Source organism: Eumetopias jubatus, unplaced genomic scaffold, assembly GCF_037043125.1.
Source record: "Eumetopias jubatus isolate StellerSeaLion01/CBP00866 unplaced genomic scaffold, mEumJub1_p1.0 scaffold_4, whole genome shotgun sequence".
Taxonomy (NCBI): domain Eukaryota; kingdom Metazoa; phylum Chordata; class Mammalia; order Carnivora; family Otariidae; genus Eumetopias; species Eumetopias jubatus.
This window is the reverse complement of record NW_028274810.1, coordinates 14,647,759-14,669,988: the sequence shown is the minus strand read 5'-3', so window position 1 is coordinate 14,669,988 and position 22,230 is coordinate 14,647,759. Positions and strand designations below refer to the sequence as shown.

Below are 22,230 nucleotides of genomic sequence, written 5' to 3'. Positions count from 1 at the left end.
TGACTTGGAGCATCCCGCCATTGTCATTACCCACTGGTGCCAGGCACACAGGTGCATTCTTCACTGACATTGTCCTATATGGGAGGAAACCCGGGAAATGGGGAGAAGACTATGTCTGTCACTCAACCACAAACCATTATTAAGATTACCCCATGCCAGCCACAGTGCCAGATGCAGAGTGGAAAGACTCAGTGGAGATCCACCCTGCGGCTCCCTGGGTCAAAGCTGGCTGGCTTCTGGGTCTCTCTGTTCTTCCCAGGGCTGGCCCAAGCAGGGAAGGATCCCTGGGCTTCCTGAGCATCCAAGAGGAGCCAGGGTTGGGTCTGCCTCTCCAGACAACGGCTTCCCCTTTCCCCAGCACACTGCTGGAGGGGGCTGGGACCGTCAGAACTAATTAAGCCCTCTAATGGAATGAACCAGTTTCGCTGGAATTTAGCCAGGTGGGAGGAATCTGTACTTTTCTAGATGGAGAAATGCCGAGTGCCAAGAAGTCTTGCCAGCTGGACCCTGAGCTAGTGCGTGCGTGTGTGTGCATGTGTGCGCGTGCACACGCTCATGCTATCTCTAGATGCAGACTGGGTCTCTATCCCAGTAGCCTTGAGTAAAGAGGGCTCCGGGGGGGGGGGGGTCCATTTAGCTGGTCCTGGTCCCGTGACTCTCATGAATACAGTTCTACGGGTAGAGGCCACGTGGGACCCCATGTCATTTTCTACCCTTGGTCCAACCATAGGCCCAGCTCAGTCTCCCAGAGCTCACTGCTGCTCCTTAGGCCTGAAGTCTCTCAAGGAGAATGTACCTGGGAGATGGCACTCCACTCCGTGCCAGCCCTCTGACTCCGAGTCCATGATTTACGAGGCTCTAAGTCTTGGCCAGGCCTGAGCTTGTGGCCTGCATCCTTCGGGTCCCTTCCCTTTAAGAGCTGGGACATCAGAGTCTGACTCCTGAGTTCCCCAGAGCCCCACATACCCTTCCCTAGGATTTTTTCAGAGCCACCCAACCCTGCCTTCTGCCCCCGTGCAGAACCATTAGAGTGGACCTCCACAAGGCCCCGAGGGCTGTCCTCCATGCTGGGCTCTCCCCAGGCCCCTCCTGGGAAGGCTCTTGGCATTTGATTTGGAGCCTGTTAGTCTCTGCAGGCTGCCTGCAGGTGGGGGTAGGAGGCAGGGTTCAATGGACTGATAAGCAAAACAGGAGCCTTCCAGCCTCCTCTGGCTCTCTTCTTTAGTGCCTCCATGAGAGGGAGGGAAAGGCTCTATCACCTTCCCCCCAGTGATGATGGTTGATAAAGCAATTCAGTTAATTGGGCTGGGGAGCAGGGCAGGCTGGGAAAGGATGCTGGCTCCTTGACCTGGGCCTCAGGGAGGAGGGGTCAATCCCTGGCCAGAGCTCCGAATGCCAAAAGGGCTCCGGAGATGTGAATATCAATGGGGAGGTCCTTGCTTGATAGCTGTGGGACCCGCTGCTAGGCCCGGAACCCCTCAAAACAAGTAGAGTCCAGAGCAGGAAGATGGAGAGGATACTGGATGGCTCCTGTCACTCCAAAGTGGCTGAGCCCCACTCCAAGCCCCAGTAGGGAAAGGGCAAGGGCAAATGGCTTTGATGTCAGGCTCTCCAGCTTTGGGCGGGCAGGGCCGGCCTCAGCTCTCAGAGACCAAGGAAGGGACTTATTTGAGGGGCTCGCCAGCCCATCCGTGTCACTCTGGGAGCAAACGTTGCCCTCTTTTCCTACGCTGGTGCCCCACCTTTATTCCTGGTGAGGGGAACCACTGTGGCTGCCACTTTAGTGTGGACTAGTGCCCAGACAGATGTTCTTTTCTGACTACAAGACAAAGCCCCGGGGGCCCCGGGAAGGAACGTGGAGAAAAGGTGACAATGGAGGGAAAGAAGTTTGTGGAATTAGGAGTTTCCAAATGTGGCTATTTCACAGCCTTGCTTAAGCCTGCTGGTTATCGGGGTTGGAGGAGTGGGAAAGGGCAAGAACAGACAGTAGGCTGGGAACTGACAGGAAGCCCAGAATGTGCTGTCATCCCAAGCCTATAACCCCCTTTTCTCCTTATCCCCACAGCCCAGAGTGGAGGTGAAATCTGGAGCAGGGATTCCTAGCACCACCAGGGGGCAACACCCACCCACCCAGAGTAGGCTGTCCACAGGGCAGGCTGGGCAGGAGGCTCTCTACTCCCTCCTGGGCTCTGTACTTTGGGGAAATAGCGTGACCTCATACACGCAGAACTAATGGAGATGAGCCTTCTGATGCCAGCTGCAACTGAAGGCCCCAGAAAATTCCAGAAAGGCCAGGTGACAGGTTAGCTCAGAGCTCTAGGATAAAACCTTCAGCAAGTGGTGAGGACTTCTCTGGGGCTTCTGTCCTGAGGCTGAGCTCCCATCTTCAGGAGCCGGTCAGTGCACTGAATCACGGACCGTCCCATCTCCTGCACTTTGACTCACTGCCTCTCCCAGGCTGGGCCTTCTGTTTTCCCTGGTTCTTCCTGGGTTCCCCTACCCAAACCCAGCTTTTTGATCCCCCCACCCTTGCCCAGGCCTTCTATTTGCCTTGTAGCTTTCTCCCTCCACCCATCTCCCCACATGCTTATCACCATCCACAAACACTGCAGAAGGGAAGCACCAAGAGGGCAGAGATTTGCTGGGATCTGGGGGAGGCGGGGGGGAGGTGGAGAGGGGAGGGCTGTTTTATTCATTGATTTCCAGTGCCTGAACAGCTTATGGCACACAGTAGGTACTCAAGAAATATTTACTGGAGGAACAAATGACTTAGCTATGGGATGCTAGGATTTTTTTTTTCCATTCCTCCCCCCCCACTCCCATCAATTTCTCCCTCTTCTTAGAATGACTGAGTTCAGCCAGCCTGAAAAATGCAAAGTGGGCGAGACCCCAAGGGAGTCTGCCAGGACACACCCAGATAGCATGTTAAAGCCATTCATCACAGTCAAAATCCTTGCTATGGCTCTTCCTCTCTCACTCTAGCTTCTGAATCTTCTCTTCCCAGTCACACTTGGGATATTTCTTCTTTGCTGCAGCAAACTCAAAGCCAGCCGAACTCTGAAATGCAGACATTAGGGACTGGACACAAAAGAGGTGTCAACAAATGTGTGTTTCTGGCTGCAGTCCAAGATGGTACCCACCTTCTCTGCATATTAGTACGGATCATCAAAGACCACGGTCCCTTTGGTTTTCTGACCTCATTAATGAGACTTTTGCTGACAATCCTTCGCATTTGCATTGAGCTTTTAACTTTTCCTCGGAGCACAACCGGGCCCTTGTCTTGTTTTCCCAGATTAGCCAGGTACTGCCTGATCTGGAAGTTGGATGGTGCACAGGTGTCCAGACCAGGTGTCCATCGCCTTGCATTTCTGCCTTAAAATCCTCCTTATGTCATCCGGATGGACATGGAGGCTGCCTCAAGCTGTAAAAAAAAAAAAAAAAAAGAGAGAGAGAGAGACAGGTTTAACTTAAACATGTAGAAGAGGCTCTGGACTCAAAAGCAAATAAAAAAAATGAATCTGGACATTGCTCTTGGGATGAGGCCAGTTAAGATCGGGCTGGAGCCTAATGTTTTGGGTATGGCAGCTTCTCACTCACTTAGCAAACAGGTTCTCAGAGGCAGGCACTGTGGGAGCTATCAAGATGAAAGAGCAATGCGGTCTGGAAGCCCTCAGGGTCAGAGAGGGGAGAGGAGACAAACTGCAATGAGTAAAACAACACAGAACCAGAAAGGGGTCGCAAGGCAGGACGCAGGCACGTCCTACGTGCTTCCAGGGCAACGAGGAGCCACGGCTTTAACCTAATGATCTTTCAGGACCACGCACTCCATCCCCATAGGTGCCAGAGCTCAGGTTTTCCTCCGCCCAGACCAGGAGCCAATTCTCTGCGCAAGGCCCCCAGGTCCCCCCATTCCACCGCGGGGGCTTCGCTGACGGTGACAAGAGACGGTACGGAGACCACAGGCATCTTGGGCCTAGTTGGGCCTCGGAGGCGCAAGATGGGGGCGGGGTGGTTAGGAAGTCCCAACACGGTGTCTGGGACAGGAGGGGGCAGCCTCCTCCTCGCGACACCGTCTCTCCACTCCCTTTCTTCCCCGTCCTCCAGTCCGCCGCAATGCAACCGCAACAACAGTGGGGAGGGGGCGACCAGAGCAGCCAGAAGGAGCGGGCGGGGGTTAGAGGTCAGGGGTCGCGAGCGCTTCGGTGTCACCGGGGCTGCAGTGGGAGGAGCTGCGGGCTCGGGGAAGGCGGGGAGCCGGGCCGAAGGGGGCGGCGGGGGGTGGGGGGGACGGTGGCGGAGGCGCGCAGCCGCGGCGCGCCAGGCTGGGCGCTGGCGGCGAGGGGGTTACGCGCCTCGGTTCGGCTCGGCTCGGCTCGGCTCAGCGGAGGAAGGCTGAGCTCTGCCGCCGGGGCCCTGCAGCGAGCCCGATCGGCCCCGCGCCGCGCCCCGCCCACCCCACCCCGCGGAGGGCGCGCCCGGGCGAGGCGGGGCCGGGAGGAAAAGGCGCCACCAGAGAGTGGCATCCGCTACCATCGCCGGAGGGAGATCGAGAGCCCCCTGAGGCCCAGCCCACCGGCGCCAAGGCTCCCCTTTTCTTAGGCCACCTTTCGCCCGCCTCCTGCCGCGAGCCAAGGCCGGCTCCCCGCCCGGAGATGGGCAGAAGCGCGGATGGCGTGGCTCCCAGCGCCGCCAGATCACAGGAGCCCGGCGCCGGGGCGCTGCGCTGAAGCTCCCGATCGGCGCAGCCTGGGAAGCCTGCAGGTGTCCTTGGCCGCGCGGCCGCCGGAGCCTAGAACCCCGCGCCCCGGAGCGGCTCCGCCCCCCAGGCTCGGCGCTGCGCAGGACGCCCCGTCTGAGCCCCCCCCCACCCCGCCCCAGCACGGCCCCCGCTGCGCAGCGCCAGCCCAGCGCCGCTCCCAGCCGCTGCCGAGCGGCGGACGCAGGACCGGAGGCTCGCTCCTGCGGGCGCGCTTGTTTTCCTGCGGCCGCCTCGCCCTGCGCAGCCCCCGCCCGCCTGAACGCCGCGCTCCGCTCAGCCCCGCCCGCCTTCCGTGCCCTGCGCTGGATTTATGAATGGGGGGAAGAGGCCACATGCCGCCGCCGCCGCCGCGTGCTGACCGCAAGCACCCCGGGCCCGCGGAGCTCCGGCTGCCGTGAGAGCGTCGGCCCGGCCCCCGCAGCCGCTCCGAGGACTTGTTGCTGCTGCGCTGCCGCCGCCGCCGCCGCGGGGAAGCCGGCCGCTCCCGGGACTCGGCTCGGTCTGGGAGAGCCGGAGGGTGGCCCGCGTGAGTGTGAGCGCGCGTGCGCGCCCCGGACCCTCGCAGTGCGCCTGGACTGTGCGCTAACTCGCCTTTTGGGGGTGACGGGGGGGCGTGTCCAGAGCCCGAGCGTCTGAGTGTCCAGTCCTAGCCGGGGAGGTGTGTGTTTGCCCCTGCCTCCCCGGGTCCCTCGCCTGGGTCCTCGGCTCGCCTTTTCCCTCCTTGCCTCCCTCGCCGGAGCTGCCTGCCCAAACCCCAACCACCTGTGCACCCGAGAAACCCAACTCCTCCTGCTCCGCGCCCCGGGGGGGAGAGGCAGGGGCAGGGCCAAGCCGCAGAGGGGGCCGCCGCCGCCTCCTGCCTCCTCCTCGCCTCCTCCTCCTCCCCCCCCGTCTGACGCTGCCTCCTCGGGAAGGGTGTTTGGAGGGCAGCGGCCGCCCCAAGCCGAAGCCCCGCAGCGCTTCTTATGATCAGCTCGGTGTGTGTCTCCTCCTACCGTGGGCGCAAGTCGGGGAACAAGCCTCCGTCCAAAACATGTCTGAAGGAGGAGATGGCCAAGGGCGAGGCGTCGGAGAAGATTATCATCAACGTGGGCGGCACGCGACATGAGACTTACCGCAGCACCCTGCGCACCCTACCGGGCACCCGCCTCGCCTGGCTGGCCGATCCCGACGGCGGGGGCCGGCCCGAGTCCGATGGCGGCGGTGCGGGCAGCAGCGGCAGCAGCGGCGGCGGGAGCTGCGAGTTCTTCTTCGACCGGCACCCGGGCGTCTTTGCTTACGTGCTCAACTACTACCGCACGGGCAAGCTGCACTGCCCCGCCGACGTGTGCGGGCCGCTCTTCGAGGAGGAGCTCACCTTCTGGGGCATCGATGAGACCGATGTGGAGCCCTGCTGCTGGATGACCTACCGCCAGCACCGCGACGCCGAAGAGGCGCTCGATATCTTCGAGAGCCCGGACGGAGGCGGCGGTGGCGCGGGGACGGGCGACGAGGCCGGCGACGATGAACGGGAGCTGGCCCTGCAGCGCCTGGGGCCCCACGAGGGAGGTGCGGGCCCCGGCGCCGGGTCCGGGGGCTGCCGTGGCTGGCAGCCCCGCATGTGGGCGCTCTTCGAGGATCCCTACTCCTCCCGGGCGGCCAGGGTGAGTGGCAGGAGCCTGGGTCTCCTCTCGGGTGTGCAAGGGGACCCGTGGCGGTGGGCATAGGGGCCGGCGGGAGCGGGCAGACACTGATTTACCTTGCCTCTGCCTCCCTCCCAATTCCCTCCCAATTCCCTCCGGCTTCCCTGGCCCCCAGGGGACTCACAACCCGCCCCCCCCACCACCACACACACACCCTCTCTCCTGCACGCCTCATCAGGAGATTGCACACACTTGACTTACTACTTGGACCTCATCCCAGCTGCCTGCTTTGCCGCATCCCCTCCGAGGGAGGGAGTGGGGTACCCTTAGCTGAGCTCTTCCACCCCCTTCTTTATGCGCAGGCCTTCTCTCTTCATTGACACCCCCCCCCCTCCTCTGCAGGGCCAGCGTCCTGGAGAGCTGGAATTAGGCCTCCTGCTGGAGGCAGGCAGGGTTTGGGGGAAGAAAACTGGGTGTGTTAAGCGCCTACTCTGTGGCAGGCGCTGTATCAGCTCCTTCCATGCATGCCACCTCCTCTGAATGCTCGGGGCAGCTCCCTGTGCTGTGAAGTGTGAGTTTTGTAGAGGAGACACCAGCTTCAGCCCACGGCAGACAGAGCTGGGACCAGAACCCAGGCCTCTCATCCAGGTTTCCGGAGAACCCTTCTTTCAGGGAGATAAGTCAAGATGTCTGCCCCAGGCCATGCCCCTAAGGCTTCCTGGTCACCTGGGATAGCCTGGCTTCAGTTCGACAGGAAGGGCCTAATGTTCTGGGCGCTGCAGGCTCCCGTGGTCAGTGGCCAGCCTGTGATGATCCCAGATTTGTTGCCACTTCTTTTCTTCCTGCTGCGGCACCGATTGGCTTCCCAGAAAGCCCCGGTTCAGGTTACTGCTTGAAGTGGGTATATGGGGGGAGAGGGGGGTGGCATAGGTTGATCTAGGCAAGGTCTGGGTCCCTTCCCGCCATTCCCTCCCCAAGTCGATCCAGTTTCTCCCAACCCCTTTAGGTGAAAGGGGGTAGAGGAGCGGAGACATGCTTGGACAGCTTTAAAAATTCTTAAAAAAAAAAAAAAAGAGAGAACCCTGGGGGCTGGTGTCTGGCTTCCCCGTTGGTAGCCTGAAGCCTGGCTGGGGTCTGTCGGAGACAGGAAAGAGCAATATGTATTGGGTCTGGAGACTGCCTCTTGCTGTGGAAGCTGGTCCTCATCTCTGGCCTCCCAAGTTGTTGTGTTAATGAGTCTCAGAGCTAGCTCTGTCACCCTCCCCAGCATCTCCTGGGCTGGGCCTCCACCTAGTCATGGAAGGAAAAGTTCTACTTCCCCGCCCAGGGGAGGAGGGGAGACCGAAATGGGGCTGTAGGTCAACACCAGACCAGGGCAGATGCAGCTCCTGCCTGAGGAACAGAAGTCTCCGGGGTCGAGGCCTACCAGGCTGGGCCTGCAGGCATCCCCAGGGCAGCCCGTGGAGGGCAGAGACCTTTTTCAGGACTGAGAGTTGAAGCCAGGGGCCGGCTGCCTTTGTTTCTTCTCCTACAGTCCTGAGATCAGCTCAGAAGGTGAGGGCCAGGTCATGCCCTGGCATGGGTCTGCTGTGGGTTCTGGGGACTTCTCATGCGCTTCACTGACCCTGCTCGTGTCAGCTCAAGGCTATGTGCACTAGGGGAGAGTGATAAGTGTGGATAGTTCATGTTCTTTCCAAGTTGGGGGTGAGAGGAGGAGCCGGTAGGGAGGCAGGAATGAGATGAGGTGGTCAGGAGAGCTAGGTCCTATTTCTGAGCATTCTGGGGTCTCTGGGGGACTTTTCACCTCTGGTTCTTCTCTTTTGGATTCCAAGGGACTGTGCCATCAATGAGTTTATGTTCTGCTCGACAAACCACAGGGTGGATCAGCCCGGGGGGGGGGGCGGTCTCTGAGTAAGCTCAGAGCCTAGCTGGCCCTTTCAGTTCCTCCAGGAGCCCAAGATATTTGCCCTTTTGATATCAGCCATTCCAGTTGAGGACCAGGCAGGATTAATTCTTCGTATTGAAGCAACGAAGAAACCAGGATTCAGAGGTGTTAAATGTTGTCAAACACAGTTAAGTAACAACAGAGCAGGACGCCTTCCCTAGTTTTCAACTTTCTGGTTGTGAATACTGATGTGAACAGCTGTATGGAGCTTAATGGCACTTGTCCCAAAAGAGGACTTGCCTCCTGCTAAGGAGTACAAGGCAGAGGCCAGCCCTTCGGTTCAGCGGTTCCTGGGACAGGCGGGTGGGAATACATCATCTAAAACAAATTAATAACTGCTATTAACTGTACTTTGCATTAAGCTCTAGTCCTCCCAGTAAACTCAGAGTGGAGCTATCCTCCCCGTTTAATGGATTGGGGCCGTGAGAGGGTAAAGATCTTGACTGGTATGACCCAGCCAGATAGTGGCATGCTGGTGAGTCCAAGCCCTGCTCCTCCGATTGCAACATGTTCTTTCCACCGAACGCGGCTGTTCTTGAGATGGAGAGGTGCCTTGTTTCTTATTCTGGCCTGGAAGGTGTTCTGAGGTTCTGTACCTCCTGTGGGTGACATCAGAAAACCCAGGGGCAGATGGGGACATCCGCAGGGATGTTGGCTCTGTTACCCCTCCTGGCCTGAGGTGTAGGCGTTCTGGGGCTGTGGCCTCCCTACTTACCCTGTTTTCCCCAGGCCAGTACCACGGCCCCTCCAGCACCAGCCCCTGGGTCAGTGTGCGTACCTCCCCTACTCGGGGGCCTGCAGCCTCGGCCATGGCCTTGGGGCTTTCACTGAAGGCCAGAAGGGCAGAGGAGTTCCGCTCCGCCCCAGGCGTCTCTCTGCACACAGCAGCTGGTCATCTGAGGAGTGCGTTATGACAGGAGCAAAGCAGATACAAACGGAAAGTGAACTGAGCTGATGGTGGAGCCTGTTGCCTAGCCACTGGCCTGGTCTGCAGAGCCACTCCCAATGGGGCAGGCTCTAGGCGGGCCCGGGTGCTCACCCCTGCTCCCCTCACCGTGGCCGGGCCCATGGCGGCCACTGCTGTGGTTCCGTTTCTGTGGCCTGAGCTGGGAGTAGGCACGACGGGCAGGCTGGTCCTGTCCGCACCTGCCCAGTGCCCATCGTCCCGGGCTCAGCCGCAGCCAGGCGGCTTCCCAGACTGAGGGGGGACCAGCGGGGGTTTGGGCAGTATTGAGAGCGGTAAAATAAGCCCTCCTCTTTTCCTGAGGGCAGACAGGAGGCCTGATGAACGGGATCCCGGGACACTCCTCTCTCTCACCCCCAACCCCTTGACGACCCAGGGGTGAGACTGGCTTCAGCTCAGTTATCAGCGCTATTGAGAAGGATAGTCGTTCTCCTTTGGCTAAATCCATACCTGGGTTAGTTTTCCCATAATGTTTCCCTTCTAAGGAGAGGATGTGACCCAAGGATCCCTGGTGCCCCAAGGAGGCAGCTGGAGCTGGGTTTTCACCTGGGTTAAGCACCCACTGGCTGTCAGGTGCTCTCACCAGTGCTTTGCTCTAGTATCTCATCTGGCCCGTGTGAGGCAGGGATCATTCACTTCAGTCTTCAGTGAAGGAAACTGAGGCCCGGAGGGGCTTGCCCAAGGTCACACAGCTGGCGGTGGAACTAGGCTCCAAACCCAGATCTTGTGAACCCACGTCTGTGTTTGTACCATACCTGCAGAAGGCCTCTGACTTCCGGGGGCCCCAGAGGGGGCCTTCTGCTCTCCTCCCATCCGTCCCCTGACTTATCCCTCCAGACTAAAGCTCCCATCCCCTCACTCCTTGGAATTGCTCGCCTCTGAGCTTGCTCTCTATTTTTTCCTCACTGTGGGACTTTAACAAAAAGAAAGCGGACTTAATACGAGAGGAGACTAGGTGTCCCCTGGCCCAGGCAGCGGAATGAAACGGAGGCCTTCTCTGAAAGAAATGCAGAGCTCTATTCCTGCTCATCGCCCCTGGAGGGCCCCAGCTTCTCTGGCCTGGGCCTTGCCTGGGACTAGCCCAGCGGTGGGCAGGACCCTTGGGTCCCAAGCCCGTGGGGCTAGGGAGAGCCAGGAAGCCAAGCCTGGGAGGCAGGGTGCCCTGTCTTCCCCAGCCCCCCAGGAAGGGAGTGCCAGCATGCGCCTTCCCAGGAGCTGGAGGGGTGTCAGGCCAAGTCTGCCCGTCTCTCCCTGAATTGCCCTGAGGCAGCCTCCCAATCTCCTCCTGGGTTGGTTTTGTGATTTTCTTTTTTGTTCTGAACAGACCAACATTTGCCTCTGAACATCTTGCCTCCGGATGATGAGGTGTTTCTGTTTGTCACCATTTGGGGTGGGGTATAAAGTGGGGGAGGGGCTAAAATAAACTTGGGCTATTTTGGGGAGATGGGGGAAGAACAGGCAGGAACACAGCCAGGCAGTTGGGCCTTGGGAACAGGAAGTCCCCAGGCCCCTGGTGTCCACCCATGGACAGTGCTGGCTTGGCATGCTGGGCACCAGGGCGCTCATAGCATCCTTGTTCCTGGGCAGCCAGCCTTACCACCACCTCTGGCCCAGCTCTCTGCTAGGGTATTTTTTCAGGCTGGGTGATGGTGACGCAGACCCTGGCAGGGGGCTCCATCGGGCAGTGGCCTTGGCCCACCCTGGAAAGCCACAGGAGTCTGAGAGCCCATGTGCCTGGAGGTATTGCTGGGCATACCTGTCCCCTCTGGCCCCAGTTAGTGGGGCTGGCCATGTCTCCTTGTGACAGGCTCCCCAGGACCAGGAGAAGAAGCAGGCCATCACCTTGGCTCTAGTCATTCAGAAAACATTTATTGAGTACTTACTACATGCCAGACACCAAGCTGGGCCCTATAAATATAAAGATGAGTCAGACATGGTCCCTGTTCCTGAAGAGAGCTAGGTCAGGTGGAGTAGGTAGCAGCTGAGGGAAATTATGTGACAAGGAATGGTAATAATAATACAGGAAAGATCATGAGAGGTGCCACAGGAGTCTTAAAAAATAAAGTCCAATAGGAGGTGTGAGGAAAAAGCAATAAATTCCAGCCCTACGTGAGGTGAGGCAAGGCGGGGGAGAAGGCTGGCAGGCAGGGAAGCTTCCACGAGGAAACAGAAGTTAAGCTGGATAGGCCCTGCAGGATAATGACTTAGCTCCCTTAAATAATTTTTAGAAGGAGGCAGGCTATAAATAAATATATAAATAAATGAGTTTTCAATGTGGGCAGTGCTTAACCATGCAGAGTTAGGGAAGGGGTGAATTTCCTGGCCAGGGGACCAGGCTGGGCAGAGATAGGACAGCATAGAACATGGATAGGCACTAGCCAGGAATTGCATTTGGCTGGATAAGTTCTTGGCCAGTGATCTGGGCTGGACCGAGTTTCTTCTGGGGCCAGACTCCTTAGCTCTCGGCCCCCCAGAGGCCCCTAGAAGCCCCACGTGCTGCCTTTGGCAGGAGGTGGGCATAGGGAAAGGCAGGAGGTGGGCATGGGTAAAGGCCGGCTCTGGCCTCTGGAATGGGATGAGAGGTCCCAGGGCCAGGGTCTGCTCCTAGGGGAGCCCGCGAAAGAAGAGGAGCAGGGGTCTCTAGGCTGGTCCTGGGCCTCATAGTGCAGGCCCTCATTCAGGAGCCCAGGCACAGCCGAGAGATGCCTTGCCTGGCAGGCTCTCTCCCCTTTCCTGCCTCTGAGACCCCAGGGCTGCCTACTCCCTTTACAGCACTGCCCGGGCACTAGGATCTCACTTCCCCAAAAACCTCAGCTCCTCATCTCATCCCCACAGATCTTCCTCTGCAAGTGTCTTTGGCTGTGTTCTCAAATTTCTCTTCTCCTACACTTCATCCTTAATATAGGTTTTGGGCATGAGTCTTCTTATGTTTATCTGTCCATCTGTCTCCTTGGCCCTTTCTCCTTGGGCTCCCCTCCCCTGCCCCCGCTGATTATATTCAGTTCCCAATGACTGGTGTCTGTCACCTCCCCCCTACCCCCCCGACCCAGCCTGTGCCAGATTCCTGAGACACTCTAGGCTCTGTGCTGAGTCTTACAAATATATCGTTTCTTTTAATCCTCAAAACAACCCCATCCGGTGGGCACTGTTCTCATCCCTTCAACACATCAAGCACGCTGTAGCCTCAGGGCCTTTGCACTGCCTGCTCCCTCTGCCTCTTGAGCTTTCCTGGATCTTCACATAACTCACTCCCTCACTCCTTCACGTCTCTGCTTAGATGTCACCTTGGCTGAGGCCTTGCCTCATCCCCTGATTTGAAATACTTCCCTCGCCCTCATACCCCTTACTCCCTTTACTCTTTGTTTTTCTAACACTTACAGCATCTGACATACAATATACTTTACTTACCTGTTGACAGTTTCCTTCTACGAGAATGTAAGGCCTAAGGGGCAGGGGTGTTTGTTTTGTTTCCTGCTGTTCCCCAGCACCCAGAACAGTGTCTGGCACGTAGTAGGCACTCAATTTCCATTTTATGGGCAAAGATGCGAAGGCTCAGAGAGGTTAAGAACTTTGCCTAAGGTCTCTCAGGCTGTCAGTAGCAGAGCCCACCTTGGACCCAGAAGTGTGGACTTTAGATTTCCACCACCGACTATCTCAGGATGAGCTCGGTGAAGGAGGCCCATGACAGGGCTGGCCCCACCAGCTTAAACACCTGGGTCTCCGGACCGGTGGGCCCCCCCAAGAGGATACGTGCAGCAGGAAGCTTGAAGGAGCAGTGCTTTCCTGCACAGAGGCTAGGAACCTCCTGTCCAGGGTAGTGGGACCCTCCTGCAGCCTTCCAGCAGGGAGAGAGTACCTGCTGGCCAGACCCGTTCATACAAGCAGTTTTCTGCTTGGGCGGTTTTGCCTTCCGGCCAAACCTATGCCCTGTGTCCTCAGGCCGTGGAAAGAACTGACCACTTCCGCCATGGGAAGGAACCAGAGCAAGTCACTCCTCCCCCAGCCTCAGTTTCTTGGGTTGTAAAACGGCAGAAAAGGATGAGCTTCCAGGACGCTTTGCTTCTAAAAAGCAAGGACTTTGTGATTTTTCTGGCTCCAGATTGTAGCGAGGGACAGGTACGAAGCACGCCATTTACCTAGTGAGGGCCCGGGCCAGGGTGAGGGACCTAGGCCGTCGGACCCCAGGGCTCCTTAGCTCTTTGCGCTCGCTCTCTGCTCGGCAGGGGCCGATGGGAAGGAGGCGCGGGCACCCCGCCGGCTATAGCGGAGAGCCTTGCAAGGGCTGCTCCGGAGGCTCCAGCTCCAGGCCTTGATGCCTACATGGGGTGATTTTGCAGTCACCACCTCCTTCCTTGGCCCTTTATTGTCCTCAGAAGCCCTCAATCAAAAGAGTGGGAGGAAAGAAGCAGTGTCCCTACCACCAGAGGGGAAGACCTGGTGAAGTGCCTTGATCCCGCTTGCCTAGGACCACCACTTACGATATAACTCAGTTTGGGAATAACTTCGGGGAGAAAAGGAATAACTGGGGCCCCGAAGGGGGACCTGTAACCTCGGGACCCACGTGTGGCAGCGTGCCAGAGCCCAGATGCCTGCATCTGTCACAGCTCAGCCTCAGGTCTGTCTGTCTCCGCGGGGCGGGAGGGCTTTCTGGGGCCTGCCTGCCACCAGCTGCCAACCCTGGAGAGGTCACACGAAGGGGTCACCAAGGAGGAGTGGACTGTCCCCATTTGTTTGGTTAGAGGGCCAAGTGGAAAGAACTCTGAGTGGAGAGGCAGGAGACCTGGCCTCAGTTTGATCCTGAGCCAGTCATTTGCCCTCTTGTGCATCTGCCGCCCCTGAGAAATGGGCACCCGTGGGTGGCTACCCTTTCCCTGCCCCATTTTCCGGGAGGGCGGAGGTGAGCGGTATGAGTAAATAGACACAACAGTTCCGTGTTTTAAAAAGCACAGCGAAAGTGAGTGAACACGTCGGGAATTCAGGGGTTGTCCCCTAACGTGGGAGGAGGAAGGAGCTTGGAAGGAGCTGGGCACACGGCGCTCCCCCCAACCCCCCGCCCTCTGCTCAGCCCCTTGGCAGCTCTTCCTGAACTTGTTTTTCCAAATCACTAATTAACTTCACGCTCGGCTCCCAGGCGGGCCAACTCTCCTGGCTAACTTTTCCTCGGAGAGAGTGAGCTCCTGCTTCCCATGCTTCCTGGCAGAGCCAGGATGTGCTGTCCCCACCCCTGACCACAACCCCCTCTGCTTCTGGGGATCGGGGTGGCCGTGCCAAGACTCTGGGTTCCCAGCATCTCCGCAGCCAGGAGACAGGTCCCTCCACCAGTTCATCTCTGGATGACCACGGAGAGCCCACAGGCTGGAGCCATTTGCCTAAGTTCCACATCAGCCTGTATTGCCTTGCTAGCCCATTTCTCAGGGAAGTAAAATGAGGTCAGAAAAGGAACTTGAAATTTACCTTCGCAGGAAAGCCCCAGACAGGAGGAGAAGCTCCAGGCAAAGCTGTTCAAGGAGGGAAAGTGTGATCCATGGCCTGCCACCTCCCTTCTCCTTCCTCACTCTATCTGATCGACCCATCCATGTTCAAGTATAAATAAGATGTCTTAGTGTATGATGGGTGCCTGTCTTAAGCCAAAGGTACACATCCCTCAGGGTGAAATAGCAGTCATCAGAGAGCTGGTGGGGGCAGTGCTGACGGTTCAGAGAAGACTTTCCTGGGTCTGTGAATTGATCCTGCCTGGGGGCTGGTGAAGACTTGTGTGGTGTAAAGAGAAGGTGCAGCCTCTGAAGTTAAACCATGCTGAGTTCAAGTCTGCTTTCCACCCCTTCCAGGCTGTGTGACCTCAGGCAAGCACAGAACCTCTCCGACTCTCAGTTCCCTGTCCGTAAAGCGAGATGATGGGGCTTACCTCACAGGGTCACAGGGAGGACCGAAGGCGGTAACATGTACTAAGTGCCCAGCTGTGCCAGGACAGAACAGACAGCTAATGGATGTCCGTTCCCAAGTTCTCTCCTCAGACCCGGTCCTGCTTCAGAAGCCCCGGAGATGCTGCTTCTTCATTTTCCCAGCTCCCCTTGTATTCTCCATTGGTGTTCGGCAGTAGTAATAGCAAGGCGTGCCTTCTCTCCCTCCCAGCGCAGACCCTCAGGGAGCAGGGCATCTCCCAGAGGCACCATTAGACAGGAGGCAAGGCCATGGTCAGGTGGAAATCAGGGTGGGTCAGGCGTGGGGGTTGCCAAGTGGTCATGGGCCCACAGTCCTTCCTCATGCACCTGTTTGAAGCGCAGCCCTCTGCTCGGGAGGAAGCCGATCCCCACGCTTTGCAGGACTCCCCACGCTTTGCAGGACGGGCAGCAGCAGGGGGCGTAGACCTCAGCAACAGGTACCCTGACAGTGGTGAATAACAGATGAAGGCTCCATAATTGGTGTTATCACACATGCATTTCCTCTCCATTCATAATGATTGGACACTTAAACCTCTGCCGCGCACTGCTGTCATCATTCTAGCTGAGATCCCAGCAGCTGTCTGGACCAGCCGCTGCCACACTCCGATCCCAATGGGTGCAGTTTATTTTTTGTTGGAGCTCAGGTCCCAGGAAATGTCAGTTGTCGGGAAGGGAAGGGGTGGTTATTCTGAGCAGACTCCCCCTGTCTCCTGCCATGGAGCATGCTGTCTTCTTTCAGATGCTTCTCATCGTCTGGGCAGTTGGCTGGGACATTCTAAACTGAGAGGTGGGGGAGAGGGGCTGGGATGTGGGGCTTGAGGAGGGGGAGTGGGTCATGGCTGGAGCTTAAAGACTCAGCTGGCAGAAAGAGGCCCAGGGTCATTCCCTCCAGCCCCCTGTCTCTGGGCATACCCCTAAAATGCAGCAGACCTCAAAACTTAGCGTGCCTCGGAATTACCTGGAAGGTTTGTTAAAACAGATTATGGGCCCCTCCGCCAGTATTTCTCATTCAGTAGGTTTACTCAGGGCCTGAGAATCTGCGTTTCTAACTAGTTCCCAAGCGATGCTGCTACTGGGCCAGGGCCTCACTTTGAGGACCACTGTCTTAAAGCCTAGTTACTCCAAGTGTAGTCTGTGGACCAGCAGCCTCACGGGAGAGTTTGTTAGAAATGCAGAATCACGGGCCCTGCCTTCGACCTCCTGAATGAGAATCATATTTTACAAGATTCCCAGATGATTTATATACAGTTTGGGAAGCTTTGAGGCCCGGCAGGACTGCAGGGGCATGGAGCTAGGCAGGAGGGGCGGGGGGCAGGCAGCTGTCGTTCTCTGTCTATCTTCTCTGCACGGGGACGAAGACTGGGGAATACTGCCTTAAAACACCCAAGCAGATGGATAAAGGCCCTCTGAGGAGGGAGCTCCAGCCCCTGACTGCGTACCTTAATCCTGCCTCTCGCCACCTAACAACTGCCCGGTGACCCCTGCCCCATCCCCCACCCACAGGAGGGCACCCAGCCTGCCCTGATAGCTGCCCCACTCTCCTCCCCGCCTGCAGGTGGTGGCCTTCGCCTCTCTCTTCTTCATCCTGGTCTCCATCACCACCTTCTGCCTGGAGACCCATGAGGCCTTCAACATTGACCGCAACGTGACAGAGATCCACCGGGTGGGGAACACCACCAGCGTGCACTTCCGGCGGGAGGTGGAGACAGAGCCCATCCTGACCTACATTGAGGGTGTGTGCGTGCTGTGGTTTACGCTGGAGTTCCTGGTGCGCATCGTGTGCTGCCCCGACACGCTGGACTTCGTCAAGAACCTGCTCAACATCATCGACTTCGTGGCCATCCTGCCCTTCTACCTGGAGGTGGGCCTGAGCGGCCTGTCCTCCAAGGCGGCCCGAGACGTGCTGGGCTTCCTGCGCGTGGTGCGCTTCGTGCGCATCCTGCGCATCTTCAAGCTCACGCGCCACTTCGTGGGGCTGCGCGTGCTGGGCCACACCCTTCGCGCCAGCACCAACGAGTTCCTGCTGCTCATCATCTTCCTGGCCCTGGGGGTGCTCATCTTCGCCACCATGATCTACTATGCTGAGCGCATTGGCGCCAGGCCCTCCGACCCGCGGGGCAATGACCACACCGACTTCAAGAACATCCCCATTGGCTTCTGGTGGGCGGTGGTCACCATGACGACGCTGGGCTACGGGGACATGTACCCCAAGACCTGGTCCGGCATGCTGGTGGGGGCACTGTGTGCGCTGGCTGGCGTGCTCACCATCGCCATGCCCGTGCCGGTCATCGTCAACAACTTTGGCATGTACTACTCCCTGGCCATGGCCAAGCAGAAGCTGCCTAAGAAAAGAAAGAAGCACGTGCCCCGGCCGCCCCAGCTTGAGTCACCCCTTTACTGCAAGTCTGAAGAGACCTCGCCCCGGGACAGCACCTACAGTGATACCAGCCCCCCTGCCCCAGAAGAGGGTATGGTTGAAAGGAAACGGGCAGGTGAGACTGGGGGTTGGGAAGGAAAGCCACCTCTCCTCCAGTGGCCCAGGGAGTCCCCAGATGAGCCTCAGCCCTTGGAATTTGGGGTTGTGCTTTACTACGGGCTTCCCTGAGTATAAGATGTGCCTTTAAGGGTGCAAAGTATTGAGGCCCAATCTCTATCTTCTGGTGTTCCAGTCGTTTTCTGAACATCAGGGTTTGTGGAGTGAGTGTCCCACCCAATTTAGTCAGTGATGGACAGTGCACGGGTCCGTAAATTCCACTACCACCTTGGCCACTGTGCTGTGTGACCTGAGACGAGTCACTTACCCTCTCTGATCCTCACCTGGTAAATGGGAATGATCTCCTTTTCCCAAGACGTTGATGAGACCCAAACAAATGACAGATATGAGAGGACTCTGAGAAGTAAAAACCACTTTACAAGCATCAGGCACTGTCGTTATTAGCTAGAGAGCCCAGCAGCTGTTCTTCCAAGGTGCATCAATGCATGAATCATTTCTTTCCAAACACTGGAGTCTGATGTCTCTTGGCCTAATAAATGTGATAACGTAACAGCAGTGGGAGGCTGCCTTCTGTTCAGCACAAGTCTAGATTGAGTCCTGGGCTCAGGGTTTAACATGGGAGGGGAGAGAACCAAGAGCAAATAGCCCAGACAGAATCGGGCAGGGGCAAAGGAAGTGTGGAAGAAATGGCACCTGCATCCTGGAAGGGGAAGGGGCTGAGGGCCTGGATCCTGTTCTGCAAGGATGGGAAAGGCCACCCCTGCAAAGTTTGCTTCCACCTGAGTCAAGAGATGGGAAAGGAAATCAGCTTAACCCACAGCAACTTGGAGTTAGGTTGGAGAGCAGGAACCTAAGGGTTAGGTATGGGGTGGGCTCCCGAGGAAGGTCTGGGATTCCTAGTCTGGGGAGCCCTTGGATGCCAGGCCATCTGGGAGCTGGGGTGGGCCAGGAGACAAGGGTAGCAGCTTCTGGCCAAGCTCTGGGGGCAAAGTGGGACTTCGTCCTCCAGGGGGGGGTGCCTGACTCGAGACACTCACCTGGCCTGTTGGTGGGTGCCCATTGTATATGCTGGGGCTACTCACTCCCTGGGGTCACTTGGGGGCCGGGGTCTTCGAGAGACCTTGATGGAACAGCACCCTTCAGTCTCCCCCCTTCTCCCCCATCATAGTGGTACCCCCTTCCCTGATCCCTAAATGTAAATCTCCCAGCCAGTGCCCCAGGAAATTTGAGCTGTACCCTGAGACCCATTCAGAGTTCAGAGGGAAACCTAGTATCAGAATGGACAAGCTCCTGCCTGTCCAGCTCCTCGTCGCACACTTACCAGGGCCCCATCAGCTATGCCTCAGCCTGACTCTTAACTGCTTGGCCATGGTCAGGGCATCCTGAGGCCCTGCCTTCAGACCGAGCGGGCCCCTCCAGAGCCGAGGGCCCCCCTGCACTGCCACCTGACGGAGGCCGGGGGGTTGGGGCTCAGAGCCCACAGCAGTGGGAGCTGTGTTGGAGCCTCTTCGGTATAGGGTCTTCCCCAGACAGCTGAGCCCCGAGCAGAGGGCTCCGAATCCTTCAGGCACTTGACAATGCCTTAGATGCCCAGTGAACAAGAGTGACTCAGGGGGCCCAGGGAGATGGCTGTGGAAGCCACTTTCTTGGTTTAACCCTGATGGTGCCAGCCCTCATCCCACCAAACCAGGCGTTCTCTGAGGGAATGCAAACTCATCCAAGTGTCAGCCTGAGCCAGACCCAAGGAGGAAGCAGAGTGTGCCACCAGCCTCGGGCTAATCCCCTGGGGCAGCCTGCAGCAGGCAGATTTCAGGAACCCCTGCTTAGGGTATCTGCGGCTCCGTGTCCCAGGAAAGATGCTAGGCCAAGGCTGAGAGGGAAGCAGGTGCCCCCTGTCCCCTGGCTCTCCCAGGGAGAGGCCAGGCCCCCTTGGGTTGGGGAAGTGACGCTCTAGGTCCGGGATCTGACACCCCAGGCAAGCCCAGGAGGAAGGCCTGGGCAGCCCCTCACACAGCCTCCTTTCTGTCTGCCCCCTTTAGACTCCAAGCAGAACGGTGATGCCAATGCGGTGCTGTCAGACGAGGAGGGAGCTGGCCTCACCCAGCCCCTGGCCTCTGCCCCCACCCCTGAGGAGCGCCGGGCCCTGCGACGCTCTGGCCCCCGGGACAAAACCAAGAAGGCAGCTGCCTGCTTCCTGCTCAGCGCCGGGGACTATGCCTGTGCTGATGGTAGTGTCCGGAAAGGTATGGCTCCCCAGGCCGGGCAGGTGGAGAGCCCCCAGGGAGCTGAGTCTCCCCAGTGTCCCCCACAAAAGTTGAGGTCCCCTCCTTCCCTGAGGCCTTGGCCACCATCTCCTCTGTCTTGGACGTGTCCCCGCTTTTAAGATAGGTACCCTGACCTCCCGGTCCCTGGATTAGAAAGGCCTCAGGCATCCCCCAGCGGTACACAGAGCCCAGCGCCCCCCACCCCAGATACCCACAGGGAAGACAAGCCCTAGAAGGTAAGGGGATACCAGATCAGGGGCCCCTGCCTTTGCCCTCCACTTGATTACCACTTCTCCCCCTGGTTCCTGCTGCGACCTTGAGGCCTGGCCCCCCAGGGTCAGTGCCACACTTTGCCTACACCTCCCTGAAACACAGCTAAGGTTTCCCAAGTGAGTAATCCCAAGAGATGCCAACAACATTCAGGAGTCAGGGCAAGAATGAGCTGCTGCCGTGAGGTCTTTGGAGAGCCTAGCACAGGCCCTATCTCCTCCGTCCTGCACGCGGGGGTGGGGTGGGGTGGGGTGGGGTGCGTCCAGGGGCCCAGGAGGGGCTGACCCAGCTCTGCAGGCCTCTTGAGGCAGAGCCAGAGGGTGACCAGGAGGTGGGGATGGGGGTAGGGGTAGGTAGGGAATATGTGTCCCTCTGAAGTATGCTCTGAAGGATTTGGAGGGTTCAAGGAAGTAGCCTCTTCTCTCCGGTAGGGGAAGGCTGAAATTCTGTCAGCAGGCCCCAAGCTGTGGCAGAAGCTGGGCAGCAGAGCTGGGGATTCCTTGCCTGCAAAAAGGGAGTCAGAAATGACCGAGGATGGTTGAGGGCCAGTAGTGGCTGAGAACAGGAGTCTCGTGAGCAGGTGCTCCTGCCCAGCTCCTCATCCCTTTTTTGTCTTTTGTGCCCTGTCCCTGTGACATAACCTGCCTAAACTCTTAGTTCCAGGATAAACCTTGCCTCCCCACCTCCGTCCCCCTGCAAAAAAAGCTTATCCCTGGGTTCTCAGGTTACTTCTTAACCTGCCCTCTTTTACCCAAATTTGCCTCCCCCCAACCCCTGCCAAACTTCTCACTATCCCCAAACTCCAGACCAAGTCTGGGTTGAGTGAGGTGGGGCAGTGGCTGCTACAGGATTAGCCTGTGATGCCTCTGTCCCCCCAAGGATGTCCCCTGGCCTGCCCATCCCATGCAGCCTGCAGGGCACCTTCCCAGCCCCTGTCCCCATGGGATCCCCAGGGCACCCTGACCCTAACCAGGCCCTGAGAGGTATGTCCCGCTCTGCTGGACATATGTCCTGCTGGGTGGCAGCAGCGGGGGCAGCCATCTGGCAGCTGGAAGGAGATGGGCCCAGAGGCCCCAGCTACAGGGCTGCAGATGGAAGGTCCTCAGAACACTCACACCATCTCCTGCGTCCCTCTGGTCACCCCATCCTCTGCGTGCCCCAATCCTTGGGCTCTGGATGTGCCGGTCCCTCCTGCCCCCCATCACAAACACACGGAGGCTTCTACTGTGTCCTGGTTTAGACCCAGAGACTTGCTTTGGCTGGAGTATGCTAAGTGACGGCCCAGAATGTGGGGCAGGGGGGACCCCACCTCCCATGTAGGACTTGAGCGGAGTGCCGAGCACCCCAGTTTTCACGCTGGTATTGGCAGGGGCTCAGTGGTGTGAAGGTGCAAGTCAGGAGGGACCGTGAGGTCCTGGGGACTGGGTCACACCCAAGGGCAGGGGTCGCACGTGTGCGTGCATGGGCTGGAGAGTCTGGATCGCACACAGCGCCAGATCCCTCTGGGTGCTTGTGTGGCCCGGCTGTTTTATTTTCAAGATGCCTCCACACTGCTTCTTGGCAACAAGCATGTAGCTCAGCCAATTAGAGTGACCTTCGAGAAGGAACAGGTGGGTTGCCGGGAAACAGGCCCTGCTAAGCAAGCGTGGCAATTAGCATCGCCAAACTCCCAGTAAGCACTCGGCAACTTTCCCCGTGCCAGACCATGCCTCCCTTCTCTGCACTCGGGCTCCGTGTAGGACCTGGAGCGGGGAGCCCGGGGCTCCTTCAGCCATGGGCACAGACCCCATGGTTAGCCTCCGGCTGCCCAAGTGTCAGAGTGTGAACTTCCTGGGAGGACGGGGACCAGTGCTAATCAGGGCTGCTTAGGATTGAGAAGTCTGCTGGAGGCTATGGGGTCTTTGTGTGGCTGGCGGAAACTTACCTGGGGACAGTAACAGGGCAGAGATCAACTGTGGGTCCCTGAGGTC

At 58.2% G+C, this 22,230-nt stretch overlaps 1 protein-coding gene across 4 annotated transcripts in view; it reads left to right on the top strand.

Moving 5' to 3' along the window:
* Positions 1-5,724: 5,724 nt before the first annotated feature.
* KCNC4 (potassium voltage-gated channel subfamily C member 4) overlaps positions 5,725-22,230 on the top strand; it is a 33,627-nt gene continuing 17,121 nt past the window's right edge. For all 4 annotated transcript variants that reach the window (XM_088022921.1, XM_028102111.2, XM_028102110.2 and 1 more), the window contains exons 1-3: positions 5,725-6,402; positions 16,788-17,724; positions 19,766-19,969. In XM_088022921.1, the coding sequence (XP_087879047.1) occupies positions 5,725-6,402; positions 16,788-17,724; positions 19,766-19,969 (1,819 nt within the window). The remainder of the gene's footprint in view (positions 6,403-16,787; positions 17,725-19,765; positions 19,970-22,230) is intronic.